Below are 17,473 nucleotides of genomic sequence, written 5' to 3'. Positions count from 1 at the left end.
GACCTTAGTGATATTCAGCAATGAGGTATGTAGCACTTTTTCTAGGATGAGTTAGCGAACTTAATTGTCTGACCTTGTATAATGCCAGGTGGGTACTAAACTAGTCAGGGGGATCACTTTTTAAATTATATAAATGTCTAACCACTATGTTGTACCCCTGAAATTAATATAAAATAATATCGAATATAAGCTATAATTGAAAAAATAAAAGTGGGGAAAGATGAGGGGCAATAAGTGGTCCAAATTTGCAGGTATGAAACAAATAAGTCATGGGGATGTAATGTACAGCATGGGGAATATAGTCAATAATATTGTGATAGCACAGTATGGTGTCAGATGGTTGCTGAATTTATCATGGTGATCACTATTTTAGCTCTATAAATGTTGAACAACTATGGTGTACCCCCGAAACTCATATAATATTGCATGTTAGCTATATTTTTAATAAAAATGTTTAGAAAGAGAAAATAAGAAAATAGAAACCAATGCCCTACCAGTGTTCTTTCTCTTACATTTCCTTAGTCAGGTGTTGGTCATATGGCTACCTCTCACTGCAGGAGAAGCTGGAAAAGTATTAACTGAGCGCATTGTTGCCTCAAACAAAATGAGTGTTCAAGTTGCAAATAAGAAGGAAGAAATAGATACTAGAAAGGCAATCAACAGTTTTTAAGTCATGGATAAGTACAAGTATAATCCCGATTTTACAGATAGGGAAACTGAGGCATGAAGTGGTTAAGTAACTTACCCAAGGTCACATAGCCAACAAACAGTAGAGTTATTATTTGAACCCAGGCAGTTTGGCTCCACACCACTTTCTGGAACATTTTTTGTTACAACCTACAGTAAGAAATACCTTTAATATTGCACCCCAGTACACATACCTTTCAAATTCAAAACATTACATATCTTTTCTACCTGCAGTACTATTCTATTCTATTCTATTCTATTCTTCTAATTCTATTCTATTAACTTCATTCTATTTCATTCATTTTTTAAAATACTAGTCATGCTCAACTAAACTGATGTAATGACCCTGCAATTTGAAAATAATTTTACTGCACTGCTCTGCCTCAATACAACCACTTCCCTAATGGGATTTCTGGGGTACCAATAAAGACTTCCTGGAGCTATGTCACTCTCTCAGCTGCTGCTTGAAATGCCACTATTTCTTTCTTCCCTTTAGTTTAAATATGTTTCTTAATTGAGTCTGATCTAAAAAGGGTTATGCCTTATTTGAAGGGTCCTATTTTATACAGCTAGACACAATTCCTAATTGACAAAAGCACCAATGAATGTTTCAGTGAGAATGTATAACACTTCACACAGTAGTGAGCATTGATTCATGTGTACTGGAGGAATCTCCCAAAGAATCACACCATCTGATATAAGGGGAGTAGGGAAGTGATACAAGGAAGTGAAGGCAGCCAATAAACGGTGTCTTCTTGAACCAGCTACTATAGTGGGTAGCTAAAGCTTAACCACTGAGGAAGATCTGGGGGGAAAAGTCAAACACACATTTGAATTATCACACCTCAGGGTCAAGGGAACAAGGACATTTATACCTCTCCCTCACTGGTCACTGGCTACTTCCAAGGCAGAGAAGGCAGTAATTCCCAGGCAGTTCTGGCCTGCTGTATTCTGGGCAAAGTGGGTTCCAGCAGCCTGAGGGCAACCCTCCAAAAATGATGCAGGTGATAGATATTAAAAGTCAGTTGGTGTCCACAGAAATGATAAGGTGAGGTGGAGAGAAGACCAACAGCACTGCTACAATATGTTAGCTTTCATCCTTATTGGGCCGGCCGAGTGGCTCAGTTGGTTAAGAGCTCGCTCAAGGGTTTGAGCTCTGGGCAACAGCAGTTCAAGTCCGGCCTGAGCTGAGCTGCCACTGAGCTGCCAACAGCAGGATGGCTCAGCTAAAAAAAACAATCCCTTCATCCTTATTAATATTATCATCAGCTCTAATATATTCAACAGTTTCTGGGTGTCTGGTTTAGTGCCATGTTTCTATAGGAATGGGTGGTACAGTATTGTAAGAACCTCATATGGGGCAGGTTTGAGTTTCAAGCCCAGCTCATGCACTGACTCTGTGACCTTGATCTTCACCTTCCTCATCAGTAAAATGGGAAAAATATTCATACCTATGCCTTAGGATTATGGTGAGGACTATCACAGAGCTTAGCACATTAGCAAGTGTTAATACTAGGTAGTCTTTATTAATAAATTTTAAAAGGTTTTTGAGTTGATCCTGTTGTTTAATCTATGAAATGGGAAAGTATATATACCTATAGGTATGGGGCTGGAAATGAGTGTGGGATACCTTAGATAAGGCTGAACAGGAGACAGAGGGCATGGAATCCAGTGACCAGAAGGCTGGCTGAAGCTTCATTTGTGGGTGGTTTGCTACCAGAGCTTGGAAGCTCACATCTCTCATCCCAAGAATGTACACTTACAGAGGAAGTTGTACCTGAAGGTGATTTACCACTCCATAAGCACCTTGCAAGTTGGTATCGAATGCGTTCACCTCTATATCCCAGACACTGGAGTGTTAGGCACACAAACACATATTGGTTGGACTAATAAATAAATTAGTACAAAGTGATATAGAGTTTTTTACTCAATCTGACCTAATCTACCAGGATTTTAGTCATGCTGTTTCCTCCATTTGGAATGCCCTCTCATTTCTCTTCTCACCCTCAGCCCCTGCCTATTCCACATGTGTGTAGGTAAAAAAAAAATCTAGCCTTGCCCAAAGAGAGGTCTGGGTTTTTACCTCACCTTCTGGGAGGTAATATCTAAGACCTTGGAATGTCTGTCTGATAGGAATCTAATAATATGATTTAGGGTGAGGTTTTTGGCCACACCAGCAATGTGATTTTGGGTGGGGGCTCCGGGCTATATGGCATCAGATCACTTCCTGAGGAGATGGGAGACTGAGATCAGCCACAGGGGAAATGATGTAGCCCCAGTAAAATCTCTAGAAGCTTGGGTGAACTACCTTGATTGGCAATACTCCATGCATATTGTCACATATTGATGCTGAAAAAAATAACTGTCCTGACTTCACAGGGAGAGGACAACTGAAGCTCCCCATTTAGTACTTCCTTGGGCTCTGCCTTGTGCTTTTTTCCTTGGTTTATTTTAATCTGTATCCTTTAGGCTTCATATACCATAAGTGTGAGTATAACAGTGAGTTCTGTAAATCTTTCTAGTGAATTGTCATACCTAAGGGTGCTCTTGGTTGGGACTTGCAATTGGTATCAGAAGGGAGGGTGATATTGTGTGTGAAAGGGTTGCCCTACATTCTCAGTTGCTTTAACTTTCACAACATGGTAGAATTTTCCTTATCTTTTAAGGCCTAGTTCAAACCTTTCCTTCTTTGGTAGAAATTTCGAATGTTCATCAATATCTAGTTCTTCTGCTCTTCTGAGCTCATAGGACTTCTACAGTTTTCTGCTCCTTTGAAGTTGAATGAGGCCATGGGATCATTTCTGGCTGTTTGGGTTATGACTGAAAGCAGGGCTAGATAGTTTAACTGTGAGAAAACATACTAGGGCTCTCTCTCCAGCTGTGGTGAATATGGAAATATGTGTGGAGGTGGAAGTAAGGCAAAAGCATCTCAGATTGTGAACTATCGTATGGAGAATAGCTGCCCTGGAGAGTCACCTGGACCCACAGCAGGATTTGTGTGAGCAAGAAATAAACTCTCGTATGTTAAGCCATTGAGCTTTTGGGAATATCTGTTACTGTAGCACAACCAAATTTATCCTGATCAGAGATCTTCCTCAATTGGAGTTAACTACTACATTTTCTGAGTGCCTCCAGGCCCTCATCCATCCCAGTTATGGCCCGTGCTTATTATGTCCTCACTAGACTCTGGGTCACTATGGATACAGATTTTATTTTACTCATCTTGGTATCCTTAGTGTACCTACCATAAGGCCTAGCTGAGATTACATATTCAGGATATGTGGGTTGAATCTAATTCAGCTGATTGGCAGCAGGACTATGGAGAAGCATGGCTGTTGTCGAGATTGACATAGGCACCTAGGAAGCTGCCTTAAATGATCTATTGGTGAGCTAAGTAGAAGAGATGCTTTTGATGAACACAGGGCCATTCTATGCCCATGCACCACCCCTCTTTTACTCTTCCCCTACCATATAAGAAAAAAGTGTCCATATGGCATTCATGGCCTAGTGGAGAAGGACGTCACAGCCCAAGACAGAAATGGGAGAGATGGAACCAGAATAGTGTGCATTCAGGGGACAGGAATTTTACCTCCAAATATCCATCTTCAACTGTATTGCAAACCCAGCTAGTCTAATCAACCTATGGCCGGGTTGAACTGATTTCCTGAAGGTGGTAGGACTTTGGGAAATGCTGGGAAGTGTCATATTGCTATCTTGGGCCTGGCAGTTAAAGGCCTACCAAGCAAGAGCTATCTCATCAGCCCCATATCCTGGTCAGGACAGAAGCCTCTGGGAGCCAGGGGTGAGCAGGTCAACATTAAGAAGGAAATCCCAAAGGGTCTGAAAGCTAAGAAGGCCAAGTTGCACAGTGGTGACCTCAGTGACCGAAACACTGAAGTAAGCCCAAGCTCACAGCAGAGACCTTGGTCCTCTTCCCACTTGTTCTTGGTACTAGAGATATAAGGACATACTCGTATAGCTGCAGTAACCTGTTGGAGGCCTAGATTAGAAAACTTAATAGGGCCGTCAAGGAGAGTACAGGGAGTGAACTCATTCACATGCTACTATCAGCTTATGCTATATCCCAGCTTCCAACCCCCCAGCCTGTGCCACCCCCAGGAATACTCAGAGTGGGCAGCTCTGAGATCGGTTTGAATGGGGATGGGGGGATAGGTGAAGAATACTCACAAGCTGGGAACCTTGACTAGCCACTTTAAGTGAGTCCCTGGCTTCTCCTGTGTGAAGTGTGGTTAATAAACCCATCGCCAGATGGTTGTCATAAAAATTAAATGAGATGGTAAGATCATTGAAAATAGGAGGAATTGTTGTATTTTATCAAAACATAAGCCTCCTCCATCAGACGTGGTGGGAACCTTTCCAGGACAGAGATAGACCAGGCATGACTTGTTTATGATGAGGCCTTTCCTGGAAGCCGGGATGAGTATCCTCTTTCCATTCTAGTTCTGGCCATCTGGGCATACCACAAGACATCTCTACTGACCCCTGCGCCACGCAGAAAATCCTGATGAAAGTAGAGCAAGAAGCTCTCATCCTTGACACAATGACTGTGGGATGGGTTAAGGCCCTATGGCCCTCCCCTTTTGAAGACCTCCTGAAAATGATACTTAAATCCAGTGCCCTATCCACTCCCAGTCAAGGGGAGAAACCTAGTAATTAGACAAAGCAAATTGGAAACTTACTAATTAGAGAGGCAAATGGCACTTCCATCAATGAATATAGTGGCACTCTCATCAGTGAATACAGGGTGCTTTGTAATAAAACTGAGAGCAGGAAGTGGATAAATGCTCTTAGCAAATAAGTTTGTAAGTAGTACAGCCAAGCTTTATGGTAATAAAGAACTTGGATTTATCGTGTGGACCATATGGAGTACTCAAAAATAATTCTTCTGGTGATAAGACATGTTTGATTTTAGGTACCTTAGGACAGAACCAGCTGTATCCAGGAGTGTAAGACCCCCACCATTTGTCTCCCCACTCTCCCCTCTAGGATCCTCAAAAGGCAGTCAGGGAGCACTAAGACCAGATGCAGTCCTCTTGTTCTACAGGAGGTAATTGAGACTCACATCTGGAAGCTGGGGAGGCTGGCTGCTGAGAACTGAGCCTTCTGAGTTCGGTGGAGAGAGATGGCAGACCCCATGGAAAAGGGAAAGGGCAGGGAGAGTAGAAAAAAACGTTAAATGAGGAGAGAGCCAAGAAATGGAGAAGGGGTAAATGTTATTGAAGGAGACGGTTTAATCATCACTTTCTCCAAATCCTGGGGTAGGCATCCCGAAGACATAGAAAGACAGGGCTTACACCCTAATCCAGAGGCACAATACGTGATCTTCTTCCCAATTTTGTAGGTTGGAACAATTATCTGGACCCTTTTAGTAAATAAGTGCTTTATTAGGGTCAGTGTTTAGTTGCTCTCAAGAAAGGCAGGTGGTGTGCTAAACTTTCACTTATAACTGATTTTAAGTAGGAAAAAAAAGCAGGTGAGGCAGTGCCAGAATAGACCCACTATTGTGTCGTTGATGGGCAATGTAAGACACCACTTGGAGGCCTTGTGGGCAGCAAGGAGCTTCTGTGTGTAGGCGACACCACGATGAAAGAAACAGTAAGGTCACTCCACCCACTTTGGGGAATGGATAAGGAATGTGTCTACCTCTAAGGTGACAGGACCAGAAGTATTAGGAAATGACTGGGGGTAGGGGATTCCTAAGTGATATGGTCTCTGGCTGGGTGGAAATAAACCAGATTTTATGCTCCCATAAGTGCCCACGGCAGGTACTGAACTTGCGGCTACAAGGAAAAAGACCAAGGTCAGGAATGGACCTTCAAGTCTGGTCAAAGAGCCAGGCAACTTGAAGGACAGTCCCACCCATGAGGAAACTGAAGTGCCCTGATTACAGGATCAAACTCGATTCCTGTGACCAACTCTTCCAGAAAGAACATGGAAGGTCACAGCCCATGGAATACCTGGCAGGGTTGGCAGGCCAAGACTAGGTTGGGTAAGCTGCCCCTGCAGCAGGTAAATTCCCTTTATTTTGCAATTGGTAAAACACACACATACACAGAAAGAGAGAGAAAGAAAGAGAGAAAGAGAGGGAGGGAGGGAGGGAGGGAGAGAGAGAGAGATGGCACAAGAGCTATGCCTGGAGGTGTCTTTTTACTTCTTTTATTGAACTCCATAAATATTTTCATAAGGCTTTGTGTCATTACAACATCATATTTTTGTTGTTAAACAGTTTTTTAAACACACAACTTTGACACTTGTTTGACAGGGTCAAACAGTCAGATAGAAGAAACAAAATAATAAACTGGCAAATGCAGAGCAGCAGGGGTAATCAAAATCACTGTTGCCCATCCATCCAGCCCAGCCCACCCCATCCCCAAAGCACTAAAAGATCACTATTTGGCTTTACACTAGAATTGTTAGAACTCTCTTGTTGCTGTCCTTATAAATCCATTAGAGATATACACAGAGAGAAGGGGAGAGAGGGAGAGTGAAAGGAGTTAGATTTCTGTGTTAGGACCATCCCACAGCAGGGCCCATAGAACACACTAGCAAAGCCTTTTGAAGAGCAAATCCAGGCCTCATTGAGTTGAGGAAAAGGGAGCTCAGGGCCATGCAGAAACAGAGAAGATTTACAGAGTTCTTAGGGATAGCACTGCTGTGAGGACACAGAATAGGCTTGGACCATATAAGCCCAGATAGTGGGGCTCCCCTTGGGGCTGCTGGCCACTGGTCTGATTGGCTGCCATAGGCTGGGGAAACACTACAACCCAGGACAAATTGATTTCTTGTTGTTTTCATGTTACTGGTATCTGGTGAGGTCAGTGGGTTGGGTAGATAAGAGATGGGTAGATGAGAAGAGGGTGGCGAGAAGTGATATCCCTGATCCTAGAGCTCTGGGCACAGGCCCAGGGGAGTGTGGGGACAAGAGGGCATGGCCAGGAGATGTTGTATGTAGGTCTAGGGACTTGTCTAACCATCTCCTCTTGGTGTGCCCCAAGATCCTGGAGAAACATGTCAATACCAAGCCAACTGGGAAGGAATGGCAAGTAGGAAAACGATGTAAGTTCAAGGGAGGCCTATGCAGCCACTGAAACACATCCTATTTGCCAGAGAGGCCACTTTAGCTTAGGCACTAGGTACAAGGTTCCTTGCCAAGGGGGCTCAAGTAGCTGGGTCATGTGCTGAGCAGCGGCGGCCAGTCCCGAGCCCCGGCCCTCTGCCCGGCTCAAGTTTATCCTTGGCTTACTCCACAAGATCGATTTGGGTGTGGTGAAATGGGAGGCAAAACAGCTTGCAATTTGATTCCAACAGAGGAAAAGTGTCCAGGCTGGGCAGGGCCTGGCCTGGGCCAGGAGACATAGAGCAGCAATCAAGCCAGCTACACTGAGGGCCCCATGCAGCCATGGCTGCTGCTCAATAAGCTGAGGTCCTTTCATGATGAAGTCTTCTCCCATAGGGTCCAGGACAGACCCACAATCTCCAGATTTTTCACTAGAGTGGCTCTGCATAGCAGAGCCAATCCTCACTCCTTTGTACCCCACTCTCCTTGCTATTCAAGGTCTATCCATCCATGAGGCCATGTGGGGAGGGGCAAATACTCCTGCACCCACAGGGAACGTGCCTTTTTGTGAGAGAAGTTAGTTTTGCCCAAGTATAAAGCCTGCCAAAAATGAGCCTGAGGGTAGCATCTCTGTCTCAGGTCTTATCTCCACAGGGAAAAGTTCCCTGGGATCCTCACTTCCTTGCTTTAAATGTCATGAGATGGGACAATGTTGGAAACAGGGCCTTCTTCAAGTGCCCAAAGTGCTTTAACTATGTCAACACCAACAATCCTCCTTTGCCAGGAGAGCAGGAGAAAGAAGGAAAATAGGAAGAGGGGAAGGAAGGAGCTGTGTAAGAATGTCCATGCAATCTGCTAACAATGGAGGAAGTCTCACATGACTTGAATGGTAGGAACTGCAGGTACGAATCTTGAGCCAAGGCAGTCTCTTTCCATACTGATCCCAATTCTTTCCTGTAAGAGGTTACTGTTAGCCTTGGATCCCGTCCAGGTCAATAATTTAAAAGCAGCTAATGATATTGGTCAGGTGGACTCTGTTTTGACCCCTTCATATACTCCTATCAATGATGCCTAAACAATTTGCAAATGGAAACAGGGACGAGCAAGCCCTCAAACTCATTGCGGTGGGGAGCCCCACCGTAAACCTACTTGCTGCTGGAGGCAGTTGAATTCCTCCCACAGGAGGCAGAGTCTCAGCCTCTTTGCTTCCAGTTCATATCTTTTAGGTTAGGGGTGGGACAGGCTTAGAAGGAAAACCATAACCAAAGAGTCTTGAAGAAGAAGAATTTGCCCAAACGAAATCCCAGACACAAAACTGTCATGACTCAGCAGTGCTGAAGCATGGGAAATCCCAGAGCTAGGAAAAGAAACAGCTCAAATGCAGAATGTTCCCTGAACACAAGTCCTCTCCAGCATCATTATGCTCTAACAATCCCTTGCTTCTGTTTGGTTTCGATCCCTGTACAACACCTAAAACACAGTGAAAGCAATAGAAATATTGAGAAGTTATGTCACAGGGCACAACAGAGCATGTCCAGACTGGCACGACTGAGGACAGAAGATGCAGGGAAAAGGCTGTTTGGGGCAACTGCAGGGCTGCAGAAACATTCACAGACGGTCAGCTGAGGGAGAGGAGAAAGGGGACCCTCCCTTTACGTAGTGAAAGGTAAAAGGGAATAAAAGAAATTCCAAACTCCCAAACTCTACCACATTAAAATTAAAAGGTCATCAGCATCAGTATCACCAGGAAAGAAAAAAAAACCAATACAAACACAACTAAGGTAATAATGACAAGTCAAGGAATCACAGGGGAGCAAAGAGATTATCTGAACAAGAAAAGGAACAAATAGAAATGTCAATTTCTGAAAGTAAAGGGGAAGGGGATAGGATAAAAACAACAGAAAACTTTTAAGAAGGGATCACATGTTTGGAAGTCATTGGTACCTCTTCCTACCAACTACAAATTTCACTTCTCCAAAACAACAGAAAACGTTTTTGGTCCGTGTGTGTGTGTGTGTGTGTGTGTGTGTGTGTGTGTGTGTGTGTGTGTACACTCAAGGGTCTCTGCATGTGTGTATACATCCATATATATATGTGTGTGTATATATATATATATATGTATATATATAAATTTCAACAGTGCTTCTCCGAAAAAAGGTCCATCTATAAATATAATTTTATTTACTTTATTTTAAAATTATCTGCCTCCCTGTAGGTATTATTTTTTGAAGGGGGTTAACCTGCTGAAGTTTTGCCAGAATGGTGACTGGCTGCGCTTGGGTTCGGTGAACTCAAAGACCTGTGACTGAGCGATGCCGTCCGGGACCAGGTACTGGCCCTGGTTTAACGGGTCCTGCGGTGGTGGGTAGGAAGGAGGAACTGAGCGGGCAGAGTTGACACCTAGATGGAAGATCAAAGGGAAAGGGTATAAGTTAAGTAGCAAGGGACTTCTCAAATTACCCAAGGATGACTTTGAGCAGAAAATTCAAGGCAGTCTATTTTAGACAGTGTGAACTGGAGCTAAAAATCATCCAATGGGAGAATTACATTCCTTAACAGACTTTGAAGTGGTGTGGTGATTACTGCAACAAACACATTTTTCCACCTACACAGTATCACTGAGAAACTTGGAGTGTTTCCATGAGCCATTTTACAGATGAGCACACTGAGACCTGGAGGAAAATGTTATACCCAGGGTCGCAAAGAAGGGCTAGAACCCATATTCTTTGACTTCTCAGTTGAAAGCTCTTTCCAAGAGACCATGCTACATTATGCAAATAACCCAATGATCTCCATTTAATATCAAAGAACATTTTCTCCCTCCTCCACTACCCCCCTGAAAGTGACAAAAAGGCATGTTACGAACTACTGATATCAGGACAGACCTTTCGGGGAAATGTTTTTCTAAAAGCTAAGGTACGCGTGACCTAGTATTCTATACCAGGTTGACAGTAACGAAACTGTCTTTAATAGGAAAGTGATATTAGTTGTTGAGGGGGAAAACAAACTCACTACCAGAAGATATGATTCATGGAACACAAGGAAGATTTGGAATATATTTGTAACCTTTCAAAGGGAACGCTTCAATGACTTCTTAACTTTCATTAGGAGGGTTTGCAACCATTAAGGCAAAATCCACATGAATGGAGGATAGTGGGAACCAGGAGACCTAAATTTAAAGTTTAATTCTAATCCACATTCAGCACAGAATAGGCTGAGATATAACAACATATGATTCAGAATGCAAGGAAGACCTCTCTGCTGCTCCCGCATACCTTCCTCATCTGCTGGCCAGTGTCTAAAATTTCAACATTATATTATAGCTTCTTTGTTTGATGACTTGATCCTATTACCCTAGAGAAGTAGTATATTAAGTCATCATCAGCCATTGGCACTTCAGTGGGAAGAAACTGTTTTTTTTCCTAAAAGACAGTATTTTTTGTTTACTTTTTGTTTTTATTTTTGTTTTCCAGTTTTATTGAAATATAATTGACAGATAACATTGTGTTAAGTTTAATGGGTGCAACATGATGATTTGATACATGTATGCATATATATTGAGAAATGATTACCACAATAAGGTTAGCTAGTACATACACCACCTCAGATAATTACCATTTTTTGTGGCAAGAACATTTAAAAACTACTCTTTTAGCAACTCTCAAATATACACTAAGTATTGTTAACTATAGTCATCATACTGTACATTATATCCCGAGAACTTCTTTAGGTTATAACTGGAAGTTTGTGCCCTATGACCAACATCTCCCCACTTCCTCCAACCCCAGCCTCTGGCAACCACCAATCTACTTTGTTTCTATAAGTTGGCCTTTTTTACATTCCAAATATAAGGGCAATCATATTGTATTTGTGTTTTACTGTCTGACTTATTTCACTTAGCACAATGCCCTCAAAGTCAACAAATGGCAGGTTTTCCTTTTTTCCTTCCTTTTTATTTTTTTTCCTAAAGAGGGCGTAGCTCAAAGTGGCCCAGGCGGGGATCGAGCCGGCAACCTTGCCGCTCAGAATGCAAGCTCTAACCAACTGAGCTACCGTGCCACCTCAGGTTTTCCTTCTTTTTACGGCTGAATAATATTCCACTGTGTATGTATGTATGTATGTATGTATGTATGTATGTATGTATGTATACACCACATTTATTTTATCCATTCATCTGCTGAAGGAAAAGTAGGTTGTTTCCACATCTTGGCTATTGTGAATAATGCTGTAATGGACATATGGGAGTGCAGATATCTCTTCAAGATCCTGATTTCATTTCCTTCCTATGTATACTCAGAAGTGGGATTGCTGGACCAGATGGCAGTTCTAATTTTAATGTTTTGAGAACCCTCCATACTGTTTTCATAGTGGCCACACCAATTTACATTCTCACCAATAGTGCACAAGGGTTCTCTTTTCTCCACATCTTCATCAGCACTTGTTATCTCTAGTCTTTTTGATAATAGCCATTCTAACAGACATGAGATGAAATCTCATTGTGGTTTTCATTTGTATTTCTCTGATAATTAGTGATGTTGAGGACCTTTTCATGTATCTGCTGGCCATCTCTATGTCTTCTTTGGAAAAAATGTCTATTCAGTTCCTCTGTCAATTTTTTAATTGTACTACTCATTTTTTTGCCATTGACTTGTATAAGTTGGTTATATACACTTTGAATTTTACTTTTTAAAATATTTTTCTTTTTTTTAACATTTTTATTAGTTTCAGGTGTACAACAGAGTGATTAAACATTTATATAACTTATGAGGTGATCACCCTGATAAATCCAGTACCCATCTTATACTATACATAGTTATTACAGTATTATTGACTATATTCCCCTGCTATATACTCTATATCCCCATGACTACTTTGTAACAACCAATCTGTACCTCTTAATTCCCTTCCCCCTTCACCCATCCCCCCAACCACCCTCCCAATCTGGTAATCATCAAAATGCTCTCTGTATCTGTGAGCTAGTTTCTGTTTTGATTGTTCATTTATTCTGTTCTCTAGATTCCACATATAAGTGAAATCATATGAAATTTGCATTTCTCTGTCTGACATACTCCACTCAGCACAATACCCTCTAGGTCCATCCAAATTGCTGCAGATGGCAAGATTTCATTCTTTTTCATGGCTGAGTAATATTCTATTATATATGTAACACCTCTTCTTTATCCATTAATGGATACTCAGGTTGATTTCCTATCTTGGCTATCATAAATAATAATGCTGCAATGAACATATGGATGCACATGTCCCTTCAAAGTATGTTTTAAATTTCTTTGGATAAATATACTTTGAATTTTAATCCCTTATCAGATATATGCTTTGCAAATATTTCTCCTATTCCATGGGCTGTCTTTTCATTGTGTTGTTTCGTTTGCTGTAGTTTGATGTAGTCCCACTTGTTTATTTTTGTTTCTGTTGCTTGTGCTTTTAATGTCATAATCAAAAACTTGTTGCCAAGACTAATGTCAAGAACTATTTTCCTTATGTTTTCTTCTAAGAATTTTACAGAATTGGGTTTACAATTAAGTCTTTAATTCATTTTGAATTTTTGTGAATGGTGTAAGATAGGGGGTCCAATACTTTTTTTGCATGTGAATATTCAATTTTACCAATACCATTTATAGGAGACTATCCTTTCCCTACTGAGTATTCTTAGCATCCTAAGAAATATTAGTTGACTACGCGTATGGGTTTATAATTCTGCTCCATTGTTCTATATGTTGGTTTTTATGCCAGTACCATACTGTTTGATTACTATAGCTTTGTATTATAATATAGTTTGAAATTGGGAAGCGTGATGCTCCTAGCTTTGTTCTTCTTTCTCAGGATTGCTTTGGTTATTTTGGGTCTTTTGTGGTTCCATACGAATTTTAGGATTGTCTTATCTACTTCTATAAAAACAAATGCCATGGAATTTAAGAGGGATTACACTGAATATACAGATGGATTTGGGTAGTAAGGTCATTTTCACAATATTAATTATGATCCATGAACATGAAATATCTTTTCATTCGTTTGTGTCTTTGTCAAGTTCTTTCATAAATATCTAATAGTTTCCATTGTACAGGTCTTTAACCTCCTTGATTAAATTTAGTTCCAAGTACTTTATTCAATTTTGTGCTATTGCAAATGGGATATTCTGCATTTCTATTTTGGATGTTCATTGTTGGTGAAACACATCTGACTTTTGTACACTGGTTTTCTCTCCTGAAACATTACTGAATTCCTTTCTTATTCTAATGTTCTAATATTATCAATTCTTGAGAAAGTCTTTAGAGTTCTCACTATATAAAAATCATGTCATCTGCAAACAGATAATTTTACTTCTGTCTTTCTGACTTTTATTTTTCTTGCCTGATTGCTCTGGCTAGGACTTCCAGCACTATGTTGAATAGAAGTGGTGAGAGTTGGCACCCTTGTCTTGTTCCTGACCTTAGTGGAAAACCTTTCAACCTCTCACCATTGATTATAATATTATTAGCAGTGGGCCTGTCATATAATGCGTTGATTATGTTGAGTATGTCCCTTGTATAATTTATTGAGAGTTTTTGTCATGAAAGGATGTTGATTTTTGTTAAATTTTTTGTGCATATATTGAGAAGATATGATTTTTATCTTTCATTTTTTAATGTGGTATATTACACTTGTTGATTTACACGTTTACCACCTTTGCATCCTCAAAATGAATCCCACCTTTTAATGTACTATTGAATTTAGTTTGCTAGTATTTTTTGAGAATTTTTACATCTATATTTATCAGGGTTATTGGCCTGTATTGGTCTTGTAGTATCTTTATTTAATTTGGAAAAATATCTATTCAGGTCCTTTGACCATTTTCCAACTGGACTATTTGTGTATTTTTTTTGTTTTCATTTTAATTTTTTTTTTGCTATTGAGTAGTATGAGTTCCTTATATATGTTGGGTGTTAATCCCTTATCAGATAGGTAGTTTGTAAACATTGTCTCCCGTTCCATAGGCTGCCTTTTCATTTTGTTGATTTTTGTTGTGCAGAAGCTTTTTAGTTTGATGTAGTCCCACTTGTTTATTTTTTGCTTTTGTTGCTTTTGCTTTATATGTCATATCCAAAAACTCATTACCAAAACCCATGTCAAGAAGCTTTTTTCGGGCCGGCTGAGTGGCGCATTGGTTAAGAACTGGCTTAGGATGCCAGAGGGCCCCAGTTCGGATCCCATATATGAGGGCCAGTGACACTGCCCTCTACAGCTAATATGCTGAACAACTGCTCGACCTGGAGCTGGGCTGCCATCGGTCGCCGGCGATGGTGTAGGCTGCAGTCCCCTGCTGCAGTAGGCTGCCATAAGCTACCATGTGTAGCTGGCAGCCAGCGTGAGCGGCCGTCCAGAGGACAACGACTGATCTGCCTCACCCGGGAAGAGCGCAATGATGGTGTCAACTTGGGCCAGTGAAGCAACGTCCTCCACAAGTACACTGAAGAACAAAACAACAGCAACTTGTCTGTTCCCCTTTCCCCAATTCCCCAGTGCTATTCCCCTCCCCCAATTCCCCAATAAAATCTTTTTAAAAAATGAAGTTTTTTTTCTTATGTTTTCTTATAGCAATGTAATGGTTTCTCGTCTTATATTGAAGTCTTTAATTCATTTTGTGTTAATTTTTATTAGTGGTGTAAGATAGAGGTCTAGTTTTATTCTTTTGCATGTGAATATCCACTTTTTCCAGAACCACTGAACAGTCTTTTTCCACTGAGTATTCTTGTCTCCCTTGTTAAATTTTAGTTGACTGTGTATGCATGAGTTTATTTCTGGGCTCTAGATTCTCCTCCATTAGTCTATGTAACTGTATTTTTCCCAGTACCATACTGTTTGAATACTATAGTGTTGTAATATAATTTGAGTTCAGGAAGTATGATGCTTCCAGATTTGTTCTTTCTCAGGATTGCTTTGGCTATTCAAAATATTTTATGGTTGCACAGGAATTTCAAGATTTTTTTCTCTTTCTGTTAAAAAAGCCACTGAAAACTTGATAGAGAATGCAGTGAATCTATATGTGGCTTTGGGCATTATGGACACTTTAGCAATATTCATTCTTCCAATCCAGGAACACAGGCTACCTTTCATTTTTGTGTCTTCTTCAATTTCTTTCATAAATGTTTTAGAGTTTTCAGTACATATATCTTTCACTTCCTTGGTTAGTTATATTCCTAAGTATTTTATTTTTCATACTATTGTAGGTAGATTGTTTTATTTTTCAGATAATTCATTATTGGTGTATAAAAATGCTACTCACTTTTGTATGTTGATACTGCATCCTGCAACCTTATTGAATTTATTGACTAGATCTAAAATTTTTTTGGTGGTGTATTTAGGATTTTCTATATATAAAATCTTCTCATAGGCAAAAAGAGTCAATTTTACTTCCTCCTTTACGAGGTCTGACAATTAAGTTCATGAACTTGCCACTGTGCACTTACATTGGCAGCACTGTACAAACAGCAAGGTTTCATAACTTTGGTATACCAGTGTCTCACAGCTGTGTTCGTGTCGACCTGTGGTGGTGTCTTGCCAAGTGGCATTCATTATTGTTGTTGTGTGTTTTTGTGTGCTGCCGCGAGAATGTCTGAGGTTGAATTAGAGCAATGAACAAATATTTAATTTCTTCTTAAACTTGGCAAGAGTGGGAGTGAAATCAGGGACATGTTAGCCTAAGTTTATGGGGATAATGCCATGAAGAAAACGGCAGTGTACAGATGGATTGATCATTTTTCTGAGGGGAGAGAATGCATCACTGATGAAGACACGTCAGGGTAGCCAGTAACAAGCAGAACTGATAAAAACATTACAAAAATTTGTCGAATTGTGCGTCAAAATTATCGGCTGACTGTTAGAAGTATAGGAGACCAAGTAAACATCGATAGAAAAACAATTAGGAAAATCTTAACTGAAAATCTTGGCATGAGAAAGGTGTGTGCAAAAATGGTTCCAAAGGAGCTCACCGATGAACAAAAGCAAAGGAGAGTCAATGTTTGCCAAGACCTTTTAAAGAGGCAAAACGAGGTTTTGGGCTGTGTTATCACTGGTGATGAAACATGCGTGTACCAATAGGAGCCTGAAACAATGCGTCAAAGTGCACAATGGAAGTCAGCCAATTCCCCATGACCAAAAAAGTTCCATCAGTCCGAATCAAGAGTCAAAACGATGTTACTAACCTTTTTTGATATCAGAGTGATTATTCATTATGAATTTATACCAAGTGGATAAACAGTAAATCAAGTTTACTATTTAGAAGTGCTGAAAAGGCTGCATAAAAAAGTTGGATGAAAATGACCTGAACTTTTCTCCAACAATTCACAGCTCTTGCATCAAAACAATGCACCAGCTCACATGGCACTGTTTAGGAGGGAGTTTTTAGCCAGTAAACAAATAACCGTATTGGAACACCCTCCCTACTCACCTGATCTGGCCCCCAGTGACTTCTTTCTTTACCCAAAGATAAAGGAAATAGTGAAAGGAAGACATTTTAATGACATTCAGGACATCAAGAGTAATACGAGGACAGCTTTGATGGCCATTCCAGAAAAAGAGTTCCAAAACTGCTTTGACGGGTGGACGAGGTACTGCCATCGGTGCATAGCTTCCCCAGGGGAGTACTTTGAAGGAGACTGTAGTGATATTCAGCAGTGAGGTATGTAGCACTTTTTCTAGGATGAGTTTGTG

At 40.7% G+C, this 17,473-nt stretch overlaps 1 protein-coding gene across 9 annotated transcripts in view; it reads right to left on the bottom strand.

Moving 5' to 3' along the window:
- Nucleotides 1–9,824: 9,824 nt before the first annotated feature.
- The window catches only part of ARHGEF9 (Cdc42 guanine nucleotide exchange factor 9), a 172,015-nt gene continuing 164,366 nt past the window's right edge, over nucleotides 9,825–17,473 (bottom strand). For 8 of the 9 annotated variants that reach the window (XM_019656112.1, XM_019656117.1, XM_019656113.1 and 5 more), the window contains one exon: nucleotides 9,825–10,165. In XM_019656112.1, the coding sequence (XP_019511657.1) occupies nucleotides 9,984–10,165 (182 nt within the window). In that variant the 3' untranslated portion in view covers nucleotides 9,825–9,983. The remainder of the gene's footprint in view (nucleotides 10,166–17,473) is intronic. The other variant, XM_019656120.1, reaches the window with a different exon arrangement.

This window comes from Hipposideros armiger, unplaced genomic scaffold (assembly GCF_001890085.2).
Source record: "Hipposideros armiger isolate ML-2016 unplaced genomic scaffold, ASM189008v1 scaffold_254, whole genome shotgun sequence".
Taxonomy (NCBI): Eukaryota; Metazoa; Chordata; class Mammalia; order Chiroptera; family Hipposideridae; genus Hipposideros; species Hipposideros armiger.
The sequence above is the reverse complement of the archived record's forward strand: the minus strand, read 5'-3'. Positions and strand labels throughout refer to the sequence as shown.